The 16,865-nt window shown below is 44.4% G+C and overlaps 1 protein-coding gene across 3 annotated transcripts in view; it reads right to left on the reverse strand.

Moving 5' to 3' along the window:
* TEX2 (testis expressed 2) overlaps positions 1-16,865 on the reverse strand; it is a 98,689-nt gene that overhangs the window by 49,046 nt on the left and 32,778 nt on the right. For 2 of the 3 annotated variants that reach the window (XM_045888647.3, XM_064583003.1), the window contains exon 2: positions 7,711-9,349. In XM_045888647.3, the coding sequence (XP_045744603.1) occupies positions 7,711-9,324 (1,614 nt within the window). In that variant the 5' untranslated portion in view covers positions 9,325-9,349. Of the gene's footprint in view, positions 1-7,710; positions 9,350-10,992; positions 11,111-16,865 lie in introns of all 3 variants that reach the window. The other variant, XM_045888648.3, reaches the window with a different exon arrangement.

Here is a 16,865-nt window from a genome sequence, read left to right on the forward strand (position 1 = left end):
AGACTACGGCAGGAACAGTCTACTTAAATTTACAGAACTTTAGATACAAATTTGGTTTTACCCAGAAAAGACAAAAAAACCTACAGACATCTGTATGACTTCATACTATGAATGACAGCCTTAAGCCAACAGTCAACATTCAAAATAAACACTACTCAAAGAAACCATCAAGAAGGAAAAAAAGTCCATTGGGGAGAGGAGCACCAGCATCAATACCATCCACATCCTCCAACTGACTGCTCCAAGGTCACCTTCATGTCCACATCACTAGAAGCAGTGGGGTCACAGCTAAAGCCACAGACTCTGCAAAATGGCCTTTATCTCAGCTTTTCCATCCTTTAGGGCAGCATCTACCCAATTCAGGTGACCAAAGAACAGTTTTAGAATGTACTGGCAAATAGTAGGAAAAGTAAGATTGGCAAAATGTTGATAATTGTTGAAGCTGAGGCTGGGGTTTCATTATACTATTCTCTTGTATATACTAGACATTTTCTACAATAAACTGAACACTGAAACATCTCACCTGGTATTTCTCAAGCAACAAAGGACTTTAGGAAATAGCCATATTTATAAAAGCCATCCATAAAAACTCAAGTGACCCATTATGGGAGCAGTATATTTTCAGTTCAGTATAATGTAGAAAGAAATGTTTTATTTCTTATTGTATTGGGGGTTATAAGACACCAACAAAAAAGCAACCCAAGTCTCTTTTGGCTGTAATGGGGCTGTTCTCTCCTTAAGATTTGCACACTCTAATTTCTTAAAGAATTGCATGAAATCGAGAGTAAATTTACAAGTTTGAATTTCTTCTCAAAATTTATAATGTTTTCCTCACAAAATCATTTTTACATGTCAAAACCAAAGCCTGTATTTAGGGACTGCAATGATTTAAAAAATCTATCCCTGGGGTGCCTGGGTGGCTCAGTCGTTAAGTGTCTGCCTTCAGCTCAGGTCATGATCCTAGAGTCCTGGGATCGAGTCCCGTATCGGGCTCCCTGCTCGGCGGGAAGACTGCTTCACCCTCTCCCACTCCCCCTGCTTGTGTTGCCTCTCTCGCTGTCTCTCTGTCAAATAAATAAATAAAAATCTTTAAAAAAATAAAAATAAATAAAAAATCCATCCCTCTTACTAAAAATCTAAATGTGATATAACCTAAGGAAAAAAGGTTCTCTAAAATTCATTTCTATTAGTCTTGCAGTGGTGGAAATGTAATTTTAGTTGACCTTCTTGGGCCATATCTTTTTTTTTTAAGATTTTATTTATTTATTTAACGGAGAGATAGAGAGAGCCAGAGAGCACAAGCGGGGTGGAGGGGAGGGAATGGCAGAGGGAGAAGGAAAAGCAGTCTCCCCACCGAGAAAGGAGCCTGATGCGGGGCTCAAGCCCAGGGTCCTGGGATCATGACCTGAGCCGAAGGCAGATGCTTAACCGACTGAGCCACCCAGGTGCCCCATGGGCCATATCTTTTAAAAAGAGACAGATTTTTTTTATGTTTGCATTAAAATAATTTTAGAAAAAATTAAAAAAAAAAAAAAAGAGAGATCATCACTCCGGAAACCAACATTCTAGTGTTGTGTTCTACAGGGTGGTTTGTAAGTCTGAGATAAAGAATTTACCCATGAATATAATTTAAAACTGCGTGAGTCATACACTCAAACATACATCTAAGAACCTTATGAAATCTTCAGGAAGCTTATCATTACAGACATGTGGAAACATCAGTGTACAGGAATGGCACTGAATTAAGTACACTCCTAGTCAAGTGACAAGTACATTCTTTTTTAAGATTTTATTTATTTATTTGTCAGAGAGAGCGAGTGCACAAGCAGGGGGAGCGGCAGGCAGAGGGGGAGGCAAGCTTCCTGCGGAGCCGGGAGCCTGATGCGGGGCTCGATCCCACGACCCTGGGATCATGACCTGAGCCGAAGGCAGACACTTAACCAACTGAGCCACCCAGGCTTCCTGTGACAAGTACATTCTTAGAGAAGAAGCATCCAACTTGTTAAGAATGCTCAGCAAAAACAAACATCCCAAATGCAATTCTCCTGATGCCCAAACCCACTCTTTCCCAGGGTCCCCAGCTCAGGGTATCTAGCTAGTCACCCAAAATAAAACCCCAGGTTACCACACAGGGGTTGTTGCTCAAAATGAAGCCTCTGGGACTCTGCAGCACACATGAAGCTCTGCCTTGAGCTAACATACCCAGACTGCCAAGCTTTCAGTCAAATTAGTGTCTCCTAGCATTTTGATCTCCCCCTGGGCTCTCACGAGTTCGACTTGTCACTTGGTGTCTGTGTAGCCACGCTTCTCCTATTTGCTGCTTCTCATCAGCAGCATGAATGTATGAAATCATAATGTATGAATTCCCAAACATTAAGAACAAGCAGGCTTTGGAGGAGGTTCTAAGAGCTGTTCTGTGGACTTGGTGACAACTCTTCAGCCTTCCAGAGGTTTTGACTGCTTCTGTCCCAGACGAAAGAGCTGCTGACTGGCAGGGTCGAGTGAGAGATGGTGGAGGGTCATGAGGCCTAATCAGCCACATATCAGTTTTTGAGAACAGCTAGTACTTGGCTGCTAACAGTCTTTGTGACTCTCCAACCCATATACTCACCACTGCAGAAGTGTCATTTTGTTTTTTAAATACTTTATTCATTTGAGAGAGACAGAGAAAGTGAGCGAGAGCACGGGCAGGGAGGTCAGAAGGAGAGGGAGAAGCAGACGCCCCGCTGAGCAGGAAGCCCGATCCGAGGCTCGATCCCAGGACCCCGGGATCATGACCTGAGCCAAAGGCAGGCACTTAACCTACTGAGCTACCCAGGTGCCCCTGTAACAGGGTCATTTTTAAATACAAATGTCCACAGTGTGGATGGAACAGTAAAATCACCTGGATAAAGCACAAAAGAGCTTTACTTTTCTCCTCCCTTTCACCTTCATGCGAAGTCTCACTGAAGAAAAACTGCAATGCTTTCTGAATTGTTTATGGAGCCAATTTAGGACTCAGACTCTCAGTCCTGGACCCATCACTGAGAACTTACATGGCTCCGAAGTTTAAAGACACACAGTCTCCTAAAATAGTTGGAGTACTAACCCTCCTGCCTGTCTGGTTCATGGGGCTCCCAGAGAGAGTCTACTGAGGGCACGAGGTACGCAGGATCACTGTCAATGCTGGGCCTCTATACTAGAGATCTTTATCACAGGCAGGTTTTATAACCCATGTCTGTGATTTTTTTTTAAAGTTTCCATGCCTGCCCTCAAGAACTGCACCATTACATCCTCCACAGAAAATAATTCAAAACAGCTAATTCCCTAAATCAAGCCTATTTTCAAAAAGGGGCTTTTCCGACCCTAGGAACAGGTTCACAGATCTGTTTTATAAAGAAACCAAGGCCCATCTCCTGCATCACTCTTAAAGCTGTAAATCTAGAGAGCAGAAATCTAGAACTTGCCACTATCCCCATTTCTCTAATGCTCTACTTGGCAGATGCCAGCAATCTTTTCTCCCTTTGAATTCAGGAGGCCAGCGCTGTAGGAGTGCAGGTAAGAGAAGAGCAGACTTGCTGCCAGAGATTTCTAAGTAGTAATCAACTTCCGAATCCTGTCAAAGATGGACCATCTTGGCTTTTCCACTGCAGTGGGAAAAGAAAAACCTCTCCATAATCTGTACTTTTTGGTAATTACTTTTTGTCTTCTCAAAAGACCACCCCTTTCAACCCAACTAAATTTTTTCCTTAAGTATCAGGGATTTCTTTTAAAAAGCAACTTCATTAGGAGATGACAGGGTCAATACTGCCTCACCACCTACATTTCCCGATAAAGCCTCATTCATTCATTCACTCATTCATCATCCATCCATCTACCCACCTATTCATCCAATAAGTACTTATCATGTGCCCATTATGTGCCATGTGCTGAGGACACAACGATGAACACGATGGACATGGCCTGTGCATTCATGAAGCCTGTGGTGGACTGGAGGAGATAGGCGATATACATATAACTAGGGCTCTTATAAGTACTATGAAAGTGAGGCAGAGAAGGCGAGCTGTGCCTCAGACATTGGACACCCCTTTCTACAGTGTTTAGTTGTTGCTGGGAAGAAGTTGCCCAGCCAAGTCCCAGATTCCCTAGGACACCTGACATTTTGGAGGACCCATGTGACTAGCTCACAATGGAATGTGAGTAGAAGTGATGTGTGTCACTTCCAGGTCCAGACATTATCAGAAGGCAGGCCTTCTTTTGCTTTCTCACTCTCCTTCTGCCAGCTGGATGCAAAGAACTCTAATACCCTAGGCAGGGGTCAAGAAATTGAGCCCGAGGCCTGTTTCTATAAATGGGCCACACCCATTTATTTACACATTGTCTGTGGCTGCTTTCCTGCTACAATAAAGAGTTCAGTGATTGCAAGAGAAATTATATGACCCACAAGCATAAAATATTTACTATCTGGCCTTTTAAGAAAGTTTGCTGAGCCACAAGATGGAAGGAACTTGGGCCCCTGCGTCAACATGTGGGCATGGCCACCCACCCACCAGAAATACCCAAACAGGACTGTTCCACAGGCAAGAAACAAACTTGTAATTTGTTACAATAGCTAGTGTTATCCTACTTCTTACAGAAAGTAAAGCACAATGTCCAATGAGAAAATGTAACACAAAATAGATGCTTAAAGATAGACTCCACTATACTTTCCTTTTCTTATCACACCATTTGAGTCCTAAATTTAATGTCAACACTGCTAAATGTTTAAAGTGTCATATTTTTTAAACGGTTCCCCAGAGTATGATCTCCAACTCAGTAAAATTAAAGAACATTTGCATTTGAAATTTTTGGCTTACAATATACAACCTACCCTTCTAATCTGTAGTAGTGTTCCTTTTATAAAATAAAGAAAGTATTTAGCCAGGTTTCTTTTTTTTTTAAGATTTTATTTGACAGAGAGAGACACAGCAAGAGAGGGAACACAAGCAGGGGGACTGGGAGAGAGAGAAGCAGGCTTCCCGCTGAGCAGGGAGCCAATGTGGGGCTCAATCCCAGCACCCTGGGACCATGACCTGACCTGAAGGCAGACGCTTAACGACTGAGCCACCCAGGCGCCCCTTTAGCCAGGTTTCTAAAAACAGCCCACTACACTAAACAGAAGACTCCAGGCTAAGATACAACTTTTCCTGAACAGTAATGAAGCCACCCTAAATAAGTCAAGTGCTCGAGCCAGTTGAAACTGAATGTCACGGGGCGCCTGGGTGGCTCAGCTGGTTAAGCAGCTGCCTTTGGCTCAGGTCATGATCCCAGAGTCCTGGGATCGAGTCCCGCATCGGGCTCCTTGCTCAGCGGGGAGCCTGCTTCTCCCTCTCCCTCTACTGCTCCCCCTGCTTGTGCTCTCTGTCAAATAAATAAAATCTTTAAAAAAAAATTTTTTTTAAAAACTGAATGTCACGATTGTTAGGCATCAGAGTAATATAGAAGTACCATTTTTCTTTGCTAAAGTTATACTGACTGACTTACAGCGCATGTAACTCAGGCAGTCACAGCACCACCCTATTAAAAGCATAGCAACCATAATGAGTCACTCTTACTCCACTTCATATATTAATACTAAGCTTAAGTGTGTCATATCCTCAAGACTCAGCACCAGCTTCTCTTAAAAAAGAAAGTCCCATAACTAACATACTGCCATGGGAAAGAAAGAAAAAAAAAAAAAATCAGATACATGATTCATTAAGTCAAAACCAAAAGAGTGAGCATGCACACGTGTGGTGTATATATACTCGCAGAAATTTTAAAAAAGAACAAAACCAAGATATATAACAAAATCGTTAATCCCTTCCCACTAGTATGATAAAAAAAATAATTTTTTTCTTTGGGTTTCCTGTGTTTTTTAAAAATTGTCTGCCTGGGTGGCTCAGTCATTGAGCGTCTGCCTTCAGCTCAGGTCATGATCTCAGGGTCCTGGGATCGAGCCAGGCATCGGGCTCTCTGCTAGGCAGGAAGCCTGCTTCTCCCTCTCCCACTCCCCCTGCTTGGGTTCTCTCTCTATGTCTCTCTGTCAAATAAATAAATAAAAATCTTTAAAAAAAAACAAAACCAAAAAAAAAACATTGTCCATGTATTTCTTTCTAATAAGATAAAAAGTTTATGAAACTAGAAAACAAATAGTATTTTGGACCCTTAGAGCGTTCTTCCCCTTGTTTTGCTTTTTTGTTTTTGTTTCTATTTTTTTTTGCAATAGAAAGAGATGCTGCCACTTTTTTAAACAGAAGGGAGAAAAACCCTATTAAAAGAGAAATGAAACCAGCTTTGAACTACCAAAAAAACCCTCTAAAACCAAACCAAAACAACAAACCCAGAAAACAGGTGTTGGCAAGGATATGGAGAAATTAGAACTCTTGTGCTCTGCTAGCAGGAAGGTGAAATGGTACAGCCTCTGTGGAAAACAGTACGGCAGTTCCTCGAAAAATTAAAAACAGAATTACCATCGGATCCAATAGTCCCACTTTGGGGTATATACCCAAAAGAACTGAAAACAAGATCTCAAAGAGATATCTATACACCCATGTTCATAGCAGCATTATTCAGCATAACTAAAACGTGGAAGCCACCCAAGTGTCCACTGCTGGAGGAATGGATAAGGAAAATGGAGTATATACACACAATGGAATTATTATTTGGCCTTAAAAGAAAAGGAAATTCTGACTAATTCTGATTATGCTAAGTAAAATAAGCCAGTCACAAAAAGACAAATACTGTCTGATTCCACTTATATGACACTCGGATATTCAAAATCAAAAAGACCGAGTGGAACTATGGTTGCTGGGGTCTGGAGGGAGGGAAGAAACGAGGAGTTACTGTTCAGCAGGTGCGGAGCTTCTGGGGCACAAGGGACAGACGTTAGTGATGAGGGCACAACAATGTGAATGTACTTCATGCCACTGAACTGTACACTTTAAAATGGTTAAGATGGTCAATTGTATGTTATCTGCATCTTACCACAATTAAAAAATCATATGTATATATATAAATTGTGTATATGTGCCTATGACTTACAAACTAAGCTACAGCTGTTACGTTTGTATCTCGTATATTTTGAGACATACACAAAACACAGCAGCTTTTTAAATATACAAAAATAAATGTGAATGGAAGTTCTAATATTTTCTTCTAGCACCCTAACAGATCATCCCAGCACCCTCGGCGGGGGGCCCAAATCCCAAGACTGTTGCGCAGTGGGAAGTGAGGTCTCTTTCTCCAGCCTGCATCTTACGATGCACAAAGGAAGGAGGAGTGCCAACATGGCCAACCAGGACACCAATCTGCCTTCTCTTCCTCCTTTCCTTCGCTGGCATTCCAGGAGTGCTGAACCCTCCTCCAGGGTGTCAAGAATACGCAATCCTAGCAGACTCAGCTATAATAAATCCTCAGCAAGTAGCAAATCCCTGGAAAGTTTAGAGAGAGACTGAAATACGAACTGGATGTAAATGCTACTCTCTAGCACCATGGAGATCCTTGAAAAACTTGGTGAATTGCTAAAACGTGAACTAGAATGAGGTTTCCCAGAGAAGTCTCTTGCCTGGCCGGAGAATGAAGAGATCTCAAAGGCTTAAAAACACTGCTTGTGTGAAAACCCATGGCAATCAACTAAAAAAATGAAGTTGGATCTAAAAATCAGGCTGTATGGGAGACAGTGCGTGTGCTCACCAGCGGCTGCAGACTTACCTTCAGTATTTCCGGTTCTTTGATATCCAGAGATCTTGTGTTCCAGTGTTGTAGGTTTTTATGTAATCTGTGATATTTATGAGCACTTGGTGGTGTAAAAAACCAAATCACGCAAACTGCAGTCATGAATCCAAGACCAACTCCCAGAAAGAGTCCGCTCACGTAATGGGGGAGGGGGAGGATGAGGTACCCATAGACACACATTATAAAGAAGCCCAGGGTCTTCACTGGTAATTCGGGGTGCTGCACGGCCGAGTGGGCCTCGTCCTCACTGTCAAGAGTTGGACCATCATCCGCCAGCACCTCGGGCTTGAGAGGGATATCCGGGAGCTTATCAACTGTACTCTCTACCTCTGCTTCCAAATCAAAGTCCTCACTGTACAGTTCGCAGAACTCTTCATCTTCTTTGCTCACTAAGGCAGACAAGGAACACTTCTCAAGAACCAGAGAGCTCGTCTTCAGGCCCAAGTCCTTCAGACCGCTCACCTGGGAGCTTCTCGGCTCCACCTCTCTTGAGGGCTCATCTGAGGCCCTGGGGCCACTCCCACAGCCGTCCCCCTCGGAATCACACTCCTCCTCCTTGATGCTGTAGTTGTTATTGCTTTCCAAGTGACCGTTCAGGCTGGACAGATTGGAGAGCTCTGAAGCACTTGAAGATAAGGCTTTGGGCCTGTGGCTGCCACTTTCTTCCCCTATAATTTTACTAAGGAGCTGAAAAGGCTCATATATGACTTCTGAAAGGCGTCGCTTAGTGTCTTCGATTTTAGCCTCCATCTCGGGCACTTTGAAAAAGGAGCGCGTGTCGGAGGGGGAAGTCAGTGGGGAGGAAGGTGCAGTTTTGGAGTCCCCACCTGTGTTGCGTGGCTGTGTGAACTGCTTGAACAGGTGTAAGTTGAGCTTGGAGTCGGGTGGTTTACAGGACGCGGTGTCTGCCTCCTGCCGCGAGGTGTCTGTGGACAGAGACTTGACTAATGTCTTCATCAAGTGCCTGTGCCTCGAGGCGTGGGGGGGTTCTTTTGGCTCAACCTCGGTCGACAGGGACTTCACAAGGCTCATGAAGGGCTTGGTGCTGGACAGGGTAGAGGATGAGGCACTGGAGGAGAGGACAGGAGACTTGGAAGGAGAGGACAGCGGGGAGGAAGAACCGGTTTTCTGCTCAGAAAGGGATGACACACTGGGAGAGCTAGCTAAGGGGCCTAACGAAGACGACCCTGGGGACAGAGCCAATGGCACCGTACTTAGTACTCGCACTGCCGGAGGAGGGGACTCCAACAGCTTTACTGTGTTCTCGGAGACGGGCAAAATGGCAGGGGACACGGACAGTCCACCTGCCAGGATGAGCTGGGCGGCAGGGCCAGAGGAGTCATGGCCACCCTGGGATTCGAGATAGAGGTCTTCCTTGGCTTCGAGCGCTGTTACAATGCTTTGGTCGTCCAGCCCCTCCTCAAGGTACTCCCTGAACTCCTCCTCTTCCTCCTCCTCCTCCTCCCCGGATGCCGAGAAGTGAATGGCGATAGTGTCTCGGGACACGGACCTCTGCACGTGCACTCTGGGGGCTGATGGTTTTGGCATGTCAATGGTTTTCTCGGCATGGCGACCATTCAGACTTGTCATCGCCGGCTTCTCGAGGGCTCAGGCTCTGCGGAAAGAGCAAGGAAACCGGAAGTCAGAGAGCCGTTTCCGCACAGGAGAGGCTATCGTGTGCACCCTGGAGCACAGATGAAGCTCCCTTCCAAATGGTGATTATGCTTTTCCTTGGCAGATGGCCACTGTTTCTCACCTGAGCGGGTTTGATGGTTTAATTTTCACCAGATAAATCCCAGTTAGGCATTCTCTTTTATGAGCAAGCTACAAACCGGTATTATAAAGGCCATACGATCTGACTTCACAACAGCTGAGTAATTGTTTCCTCCCTCTTAACTGGCTCATTTCTACCAGCCATTCTATATTTCAACACTTGAAATACCTGCACAATAGATGTTAGCTGCATTACCTCAGAAGTCCAACGGAATAGAATGCAGCAGCCTGGGGATTTTGAGGATCTTGGAACAAAAACTTCACCACTGTTTGCCAGCTATAAAAAGCCAACTCAGGATGATTTACTGCTTCCAGTGCTATTTTCCCAGCAATCCTAACAAATATTCGGCTTGCTTCTCCCACCAGGATTCATACTATCTTGCCACAGCGAAGGAGCAGCGAAGTCTCCAAGGGTGGAAAGGGAAATCTCTAGATGAATTGCTATCACCCTGTTGGCTCCTTTATTCCCCAAATGGCAGAGTACTTAGGTAGCCATGAAGACATGGTCATATTCTGGGGCTTCAGGATAAAGGAAACATATTTTAAACTGAACCCAAGATTCAGAGGGCAGGAAAATTAAGTCTCAATGCTGTAACCCATCACCAACCAAGAACTCCGTTAAGGGCTACGGTGAGAGACGTGGAAGCTATGCTTTCTGCCCTTCTGGAGCTCAGCAGCCAGCTGGGGAGAAGACAGACACCTGAAAAGCTGGGCAGCAAAACAGAAGACACCAGGCCGACCCTGCGGTATCTAGTACATTACCTCTCTCCCTATTCACTAAAGGCCTATTTACTGGATACCACACACCATGACAGACCCTACAAAATGGAAATTAACACCACAATCTGGAAAGAGACCCTATCAAAGGAGCTAAAACACACTTGAGGAATGAACTTCAGGTGTTCTGAGGAAGCTAAGACCAGTGTGGGAAGTAGGATACCTGCTCAGCCTCTTAAACTGATGGGGAAGGGGCGCCTGGCTGGCTTGGTCAATAGAGCATGTGACTCCTAATCTCAGGGTCATGAGTTCAGGTCCCAGGCTCTAGGCATGGAGCCTACTTCAAATAAAAAAAAAAAAATTAAATTAAATAATAAATGGATGGGCAGGTTGTGGCAGAAGGGGCATGATGGGAAAGAAGCGAAAAGGTGTAAGAGGAGCATGGCATGATGTGTCCTGCCAGATGGGCCTTTACCTCCAGGAGGGTGGGTGGGCGCTGGGGAGCAGGGGGAGACCAGAAGTACAGGAGTGGCATCCTGGGGAGTGTAAGCGCAGCCTTGGGAGCTGCTGGTATATACACGCTGGCAGGCAAATAGAGCTCCTGGCACTTGCTCTTTTTCCAGCTGACTCTGTGGGACCTTGAACAAGCCAAAACTTGTCTGGTTCTCAGAATCTTCATCTGTAAAATGGAGGATCACGAGTTCTTTCCAAATCTAAAATCCTACATGTTTATAGATGATTGTATACAACCCAACATAATACACTTACACAAGTAATCTACGAGAGACGATCAATGTTATGCTGCTTGCTTGTTTCTTTAGTTTGAAGAACTCCTATATTTGAGTCTTCTGTCAAATATTCATGTGCAAAATGCTGGCACCTGATACTACCAACAAGAGAAAAAGTAAACCTTTGGTGGGGGCGTGGGTGGCAGTGATCTGCGTCACTAGAACAGAAAATACCCCAATGATGACAAGAACAACCATTCAAGAGCACAGTCACAACGTGGACACATCTGTAACTACACATTTTTAGCATCAATACTTAAGAGAAGTTATGTTCATAGAAACTTTCCAACAGAGTTTTGCCCATGCTCACCATGATCCTCAGGCTCTCCTATCCCCAACAGATTCAGGAAAAGGGAATGATCTTTATGGGCAGACAAAGCAATTTAAATCCAGGAGCTGAGGGCAAGTTAAAAAGACACACAGCCTCAGGTCCAGGACAATCCTTCCTGGTTATCTTTAAATCAACAGGTTTGTAAGCTTAGTAAGAAGAAAAATACCAAGTGCAACACGTTTTTCATTTAACTGTCACCTAGTTTTGTAAGTGTAATTTAAGAAGAAAATTATAGAGGTAATTTAAAAAGAAAAGTTTGATACTTGATAATTCTCAGTAGGCTGAAAAATAAGCTTCATTTAAATTGCTTTACTAACAGGGCACCTGGGTGGCTCAGTCAGTTAAGCGTCCCATGCTTCGGCTCAGGTCGTGATCTCAGGGTCGTGAGATCAAGCCCTGTGTCGGGCTCCCCACTCAGTGCAGAGTCTGCTTGAGATTCTTTCTCCCTCTCCATCTGCTCCTCCTGCTAGTTCTCTCTCGCGCGCACGCTCTCAAATAAATAAATAAAATCTTTAAACTGTTTTAATAACATAAAGGATGACCTGTAAGGCTCTGCTGTTCTGAGGCTGCTTCACGGGTAGTGGTGGCTACAAGTTCAAATGACTGCAGGCACAGAGGTAAGACAGAACACGATTTGGGGGCTGAACAGTGTGAGTCAGTCCTCTGGGGAGCAAGGCAAGAGTGGAGAGGCCTGTCTATCCCTGAGGGTGGGATGGCCTGGGAATCCACAGGCAAAGTCCCGTCCAGGCAGCAGCCAAAGGGAGAAAACAGAAAACAGCAGTGTATCCAGGAGCCTGCGGTACAATGAGCAAGCACCTGCCCAGGAAGGACCACCACTGGGGCCTCCTTGCCCAATCCTCCTCCACACAGTCGGGCCCCCTGACTTGCCAGTTGAAGGGGCCTCTGCTCCTCTCTGATCAGACTGTCTCAAGGCCTATGTCAGCCAGTAGGGCCCAAGCTGGACCCACGGAGAGCTGGGTGCCAGGGAGCCAGCTAAGGGCAGACAGTCTGGCTTACCATCCAGTGTCTTTCTCCAGGGCTCAGGGAGTAGCCGCAGAGATCCAGCATAAACTCCCCCGCATCCGCACTGACCGAAGCCTTGCTCTACTTCACCAGATTGGGGTTTTTTGTAGGCTTATTTTTATGTTTGTGTTTTATCTATTTTACCTGATAAAATATGATAAAACATTGATAAAACCTGCCCTGTGAGGCCACAGCAGCACTACTACTGTTAAATAGAAGAAAATCTCAGGGTCCTGTTTGCCCATCTGCAAAATGAGGGGATTAGATTGAAGAAAAGCTGCTTCTAGGACCAAAATTGCTAGATAATTGAATGTGGTGGAACCAGAGTCAATGGTTTGGGTTCTAGACAACCCATCAAGTGGGTCACTGCCTCCTCCCGGGGACTACTGCAAGCTCCCTCCTCTTTGTCCTCCCGTGGCTGGCTGCTAGGGCCAGCAAAACTGACCCTCCCCCAGGAAGATAACATGGTTTGTCCAAGGCCACGGCACTGACCGAGAAGCGGGAAGGGAGGGACAGTTAGACATGGGCTTTTGACACTGATGTCCTGATGCCTTTTTCACCACAGCAGGCTGCCTCCTCCAGCATGTCACGCACGGGCTTTATGACTGCTTTGTCCTGGACCTGGTACCCACTCCCTGTGCTCCCTCACGGACAGCTCTCCCAGGGACTAAAAGCTCAGTTCTCAGCCACCAGCCTGTGACCAGCTGTGTGGACAAATTAAGAGTCATCTCATTATCCACCTGACAATCTAGCATCCTAAAAAAGTAACTAGCTCCTGCCCTCTACTCCAACTCAATTATAACCGAGCTCCAAACAACGAGACCACCTTATCAAGCCCTCAGGAACTGAAAGAACAGAGAAGGAAATTTCCTTCCCAACAAGTCTCCTTCTTCCAAAGCCACCAGCAGATCACAGGACCCTGGGCTTTGACACTGGCTCCTGAGTCCTGTGAGGGGAGGGCCTATAGCTCATGTTGCCACAGAGGAGGATTTCCTGCCAGAGGTGCGTGTTTAAGCAAAAGTCTGATTTGGTCATAAGCCAAATGGGGTTAAAGATTAATCATGTCCAGCCCCAGAATGGATGGGGGTAGCAGAGGCACCTGGGAAGGTGAGTTCTATTATCAGGCCCACCATTCCGCTGAAAATAACTAACACTGAATTCGATATTAAAAAGAAAAAAAAATCTTCTGGAAAGCACTCAAGCTTTACAACTGGGAAAGGAATAACCAGGCTGAGGCTAAGGCAAACAGGAACCCAGAGAAGAGCTCTAGAGAAGCCACTTTAGCCCTCAAGACATTGAGTGATTCTGGCAAACTAGAACTTTAATTTTAATGATCTCCTGAGCAGAAATCCAAGTTCAGGGCTGGCCGAGGTAGAGCACTAACTGAAGGCCCTTCCACAATGAGCTGGAACTCCAAAGGGCTACATCTACTCAGCAACGAGTGAACAAGAGACAAACGGGCCCTCTTAGATTTGAGAACTTTGAGGACATTACACTAAGCCAAGTACGCCAGTCATAAAAAGACAAATACCAAATGATTCCACTTACCTGAGGTATCTCAAGTAGTCAAATTCAAATAAAAAGAACACAGAACAGCAGTTATTGAGGGTTGGGAAAGGGGGGGAATGGGGAGTTGTTTAGTGGGTCCACATTTTCAGTTTTATATGATGAAAAAGTTCTGGGGATTGGTTGCATAACAATGTGGATATACTTAATTAACACTACTGGATTGTACACCCCAAAACAGTGAAGGTGGTAAATATTATGCTATGCATATTTTACCATAAATTCAAACTAAAAAATATTTTTAAAAATATTCATTCAAAACTTAACAATGAAATAAAATACTTTGAGCTACTTATCATGCCAATGAAAACAATTCTACTCAAAAAGCTCTCATTGTGCTTCAGCCTTTGCCACATGGTTACATTCTAAGGTAACAAATGTAATTGTATTTATGCTCTTATACTTCTTGGAGGTCAAAAAAAAAAAAGCTATTTAGAGCCCAGTGCTCCCGGAACCTTAGCCTTGGTCAGGTAGGTTTCAGGGAAAAACGACATTTCAAACTGTTCTGCTGATGGGTCTTTCCTAAGATCCTGACTGCAATTCTCCATTAAAGTTCCTATGCCTTGTAGAGATGGCCATTGCTCTCATTAAGACTGCGAAAGCCTCCTCTCTCTATAAATAAATAAAGGGCGCCTGGGTGGCTCAGTCCATTAAGTGTCTGACTCTTGATTTTAGCTCAGGTCATGATCTCAGGGTTGTGAGACTGAGCCCCAAATCAGGCTCCGCAGTGAGTGTGGAGCCTGTTTAAGATTCTCTCTCTCTCTCTGCCCCTCCCCCTCCTCAGGCACAGGCTTGTGCTCGCTCTCTAAATAAATAAAATAAATAAATAAGACGGAGAAAGCCTCAAAGAAGGGCTTCTCTCCCTAGCATTTATGCTGGATTTTATTCTATCCAGTCTAAAAACAAGGAATAAATCAATGCCTCAGCTCCCATCTAACCTGAACTCATAAAAAACAAAGACCTTAAACAGGAAGCCAGGAGCCAATTGCCCTCCCTGTCATGAAGTCCATGAGGCTCTCAAACTTAGTACAGTCAAGGTTAGAATATGAAACATCCATGAAATTTATTTTATTTCTAGTCACTCAAAAAGGTTATCATCATTAATTAGCCATGAAAAACCAATTAACAATAAATCAGACTACATAATGAAAAATGAAAAGCTATTTCAAGACTCAATGTTGGCATTTATTAACTCATATAATAACCTCCCTGAATTCTGGTGATTTTTTTTTCGGGGGGGGGGAACTAATTTTCTAATAAAAATTGTCCTTCCTACCTCCAGCTGTCTTTGAAACAATTCAATCCTGGTGTCCTACAGAGCCATAAAAAAGAGAAAAGAGTTCCTTCCAGGTCACTCACTTACCAGCAATTCATCCACTTGGTCCTCCCACATTAAAACAAATAGTGAGGGGAGCCTGGGTGGCTCAGTCAGTTGAGCGTCCAACTCTGTATTTCAACTCAGGTCATGATCTCAGGGTCCCGAGATTGAGCCCCATTGGGCTCCATGCTCGGCGGGGAGTCTGCTTGGGATTCTCTCTCTTTCTCCCTCTTCCTGTGCCCCTCCCCCTGCTCTCACACACACACACACTCTCTCTCTCTCTCTCTCTCTAAAATAATAAATCTTTAAAAAAAAACAACAAATAGTGATTATTATTACCATCATTACTATTAATTTCTAAATCACATACTAGATTAGAGGAAGCACCGGAGGAGGGAAAAGGAAGAGGATGGAAGCAAGGAGGGAAGAGAACAATTTTGACTGAAAACTGAACTAGTCTCCAGATAAAGAGCACACAGTAATATAGCAGATCTTAGGAGGCAAGCCTGTCTGGAATATGCCTCATTTCTCAGAAGCATCACTAATCCTTCAAGATCATTATTAAAATGCTTTGTCTTTGTAAAATTCCACCTGTTGGATATTTGCTGCCTCTGAACAAACTTGCACTTGGACGTATGATGTATGAGTACCACCTGCTAGCATGGGTTGTGTCAGTCAGTAGTTTTAATTCAAAAACTTCTCTTAGCAGGGGAAAAGAGGCAAGCTGCATTGTATGGCAGAGAATGGTTTAATACCTCTTATCTGTGCATTTTTTAATAGGATTTGGTTTTATAAAAAATAGGGAAGAGGCCTTAAGGCTGCAGAGGAAACAGCTGAATCTGGTCAAACCGGCCATAATAGGAAGGTCTGACTGAGCCTAAAAATTTCAAGTGCCTTCGAGTAGCTGTCTCTTGATTCATTTTTTTTAAAAGATTTTATTTATTTGACACAGAGAGAGAGAGATAGCAAGAGAGAGAGAGAGAAAGAGCACAAGCAGGGAGAGCGGCAGGCAGAGGGAAAAGCAGGCTTCCTGCATGAGCAGGGACCCCAATGCGGGGCTCGATCCCAGGACTCTAGAATCATGACCTGAGCTGAAGGCAGCGGTTTAACCAACTGAGCCACCCAGGCACCCCTCTTGATTTATTTAAATTCAATGAAGCGGCTGAGAATTGCCAGCAGCCATTCTAATCTGTTAATCCGCCTCGCAAACAAAAATCAATATTGACATTACAGATAATGAACTAGCTCTGGCCTTAGTTTCATTTAAAAAAAGAAAAGAAAGAGGAAAGTACTTCCAGCACAGACAACGGCTCCCAAGGCACCTCGACTATCAGAAACTCAGAATGCCTTTCCCATTAGTTATTAGGTTCCAAGACCCACACCCCAAAAAGTCTCTTCCAACCCACGTCCACCCTCTTCGGCCAATGCATGGACCTTCTTCCTGCCACAAAGAAGGCCCACCTGGGAAGAGGGCCGTATCCATGGAGGAAAAAGGTGTTCAAATGCATCTACACAGTTAGAATTTTGCTTTATAGACTGCTAGCTGGTCCCAATAATAAAAACAAAGTTCAGTTCATAGTAACCCCTTCAAAACCAGTCACACCTCCAGCACAAC

This window comes from Mirounga angustirostris, unplaced genomic scaffold (genome assembly GCF_029215605.1).
Source record: "Mirounga angustirostris isolate CCGP_5_RB_7025 unplaced genomic scaffold, mMirAng1.0.hap1 SCAF_17, whole genome shotgun sequence".
NCBI lineage: Eukaryota > Metazoa > Chordata > Mammalia > Carnivora > Phocidae > Mirounga > Mirounga angustirostris.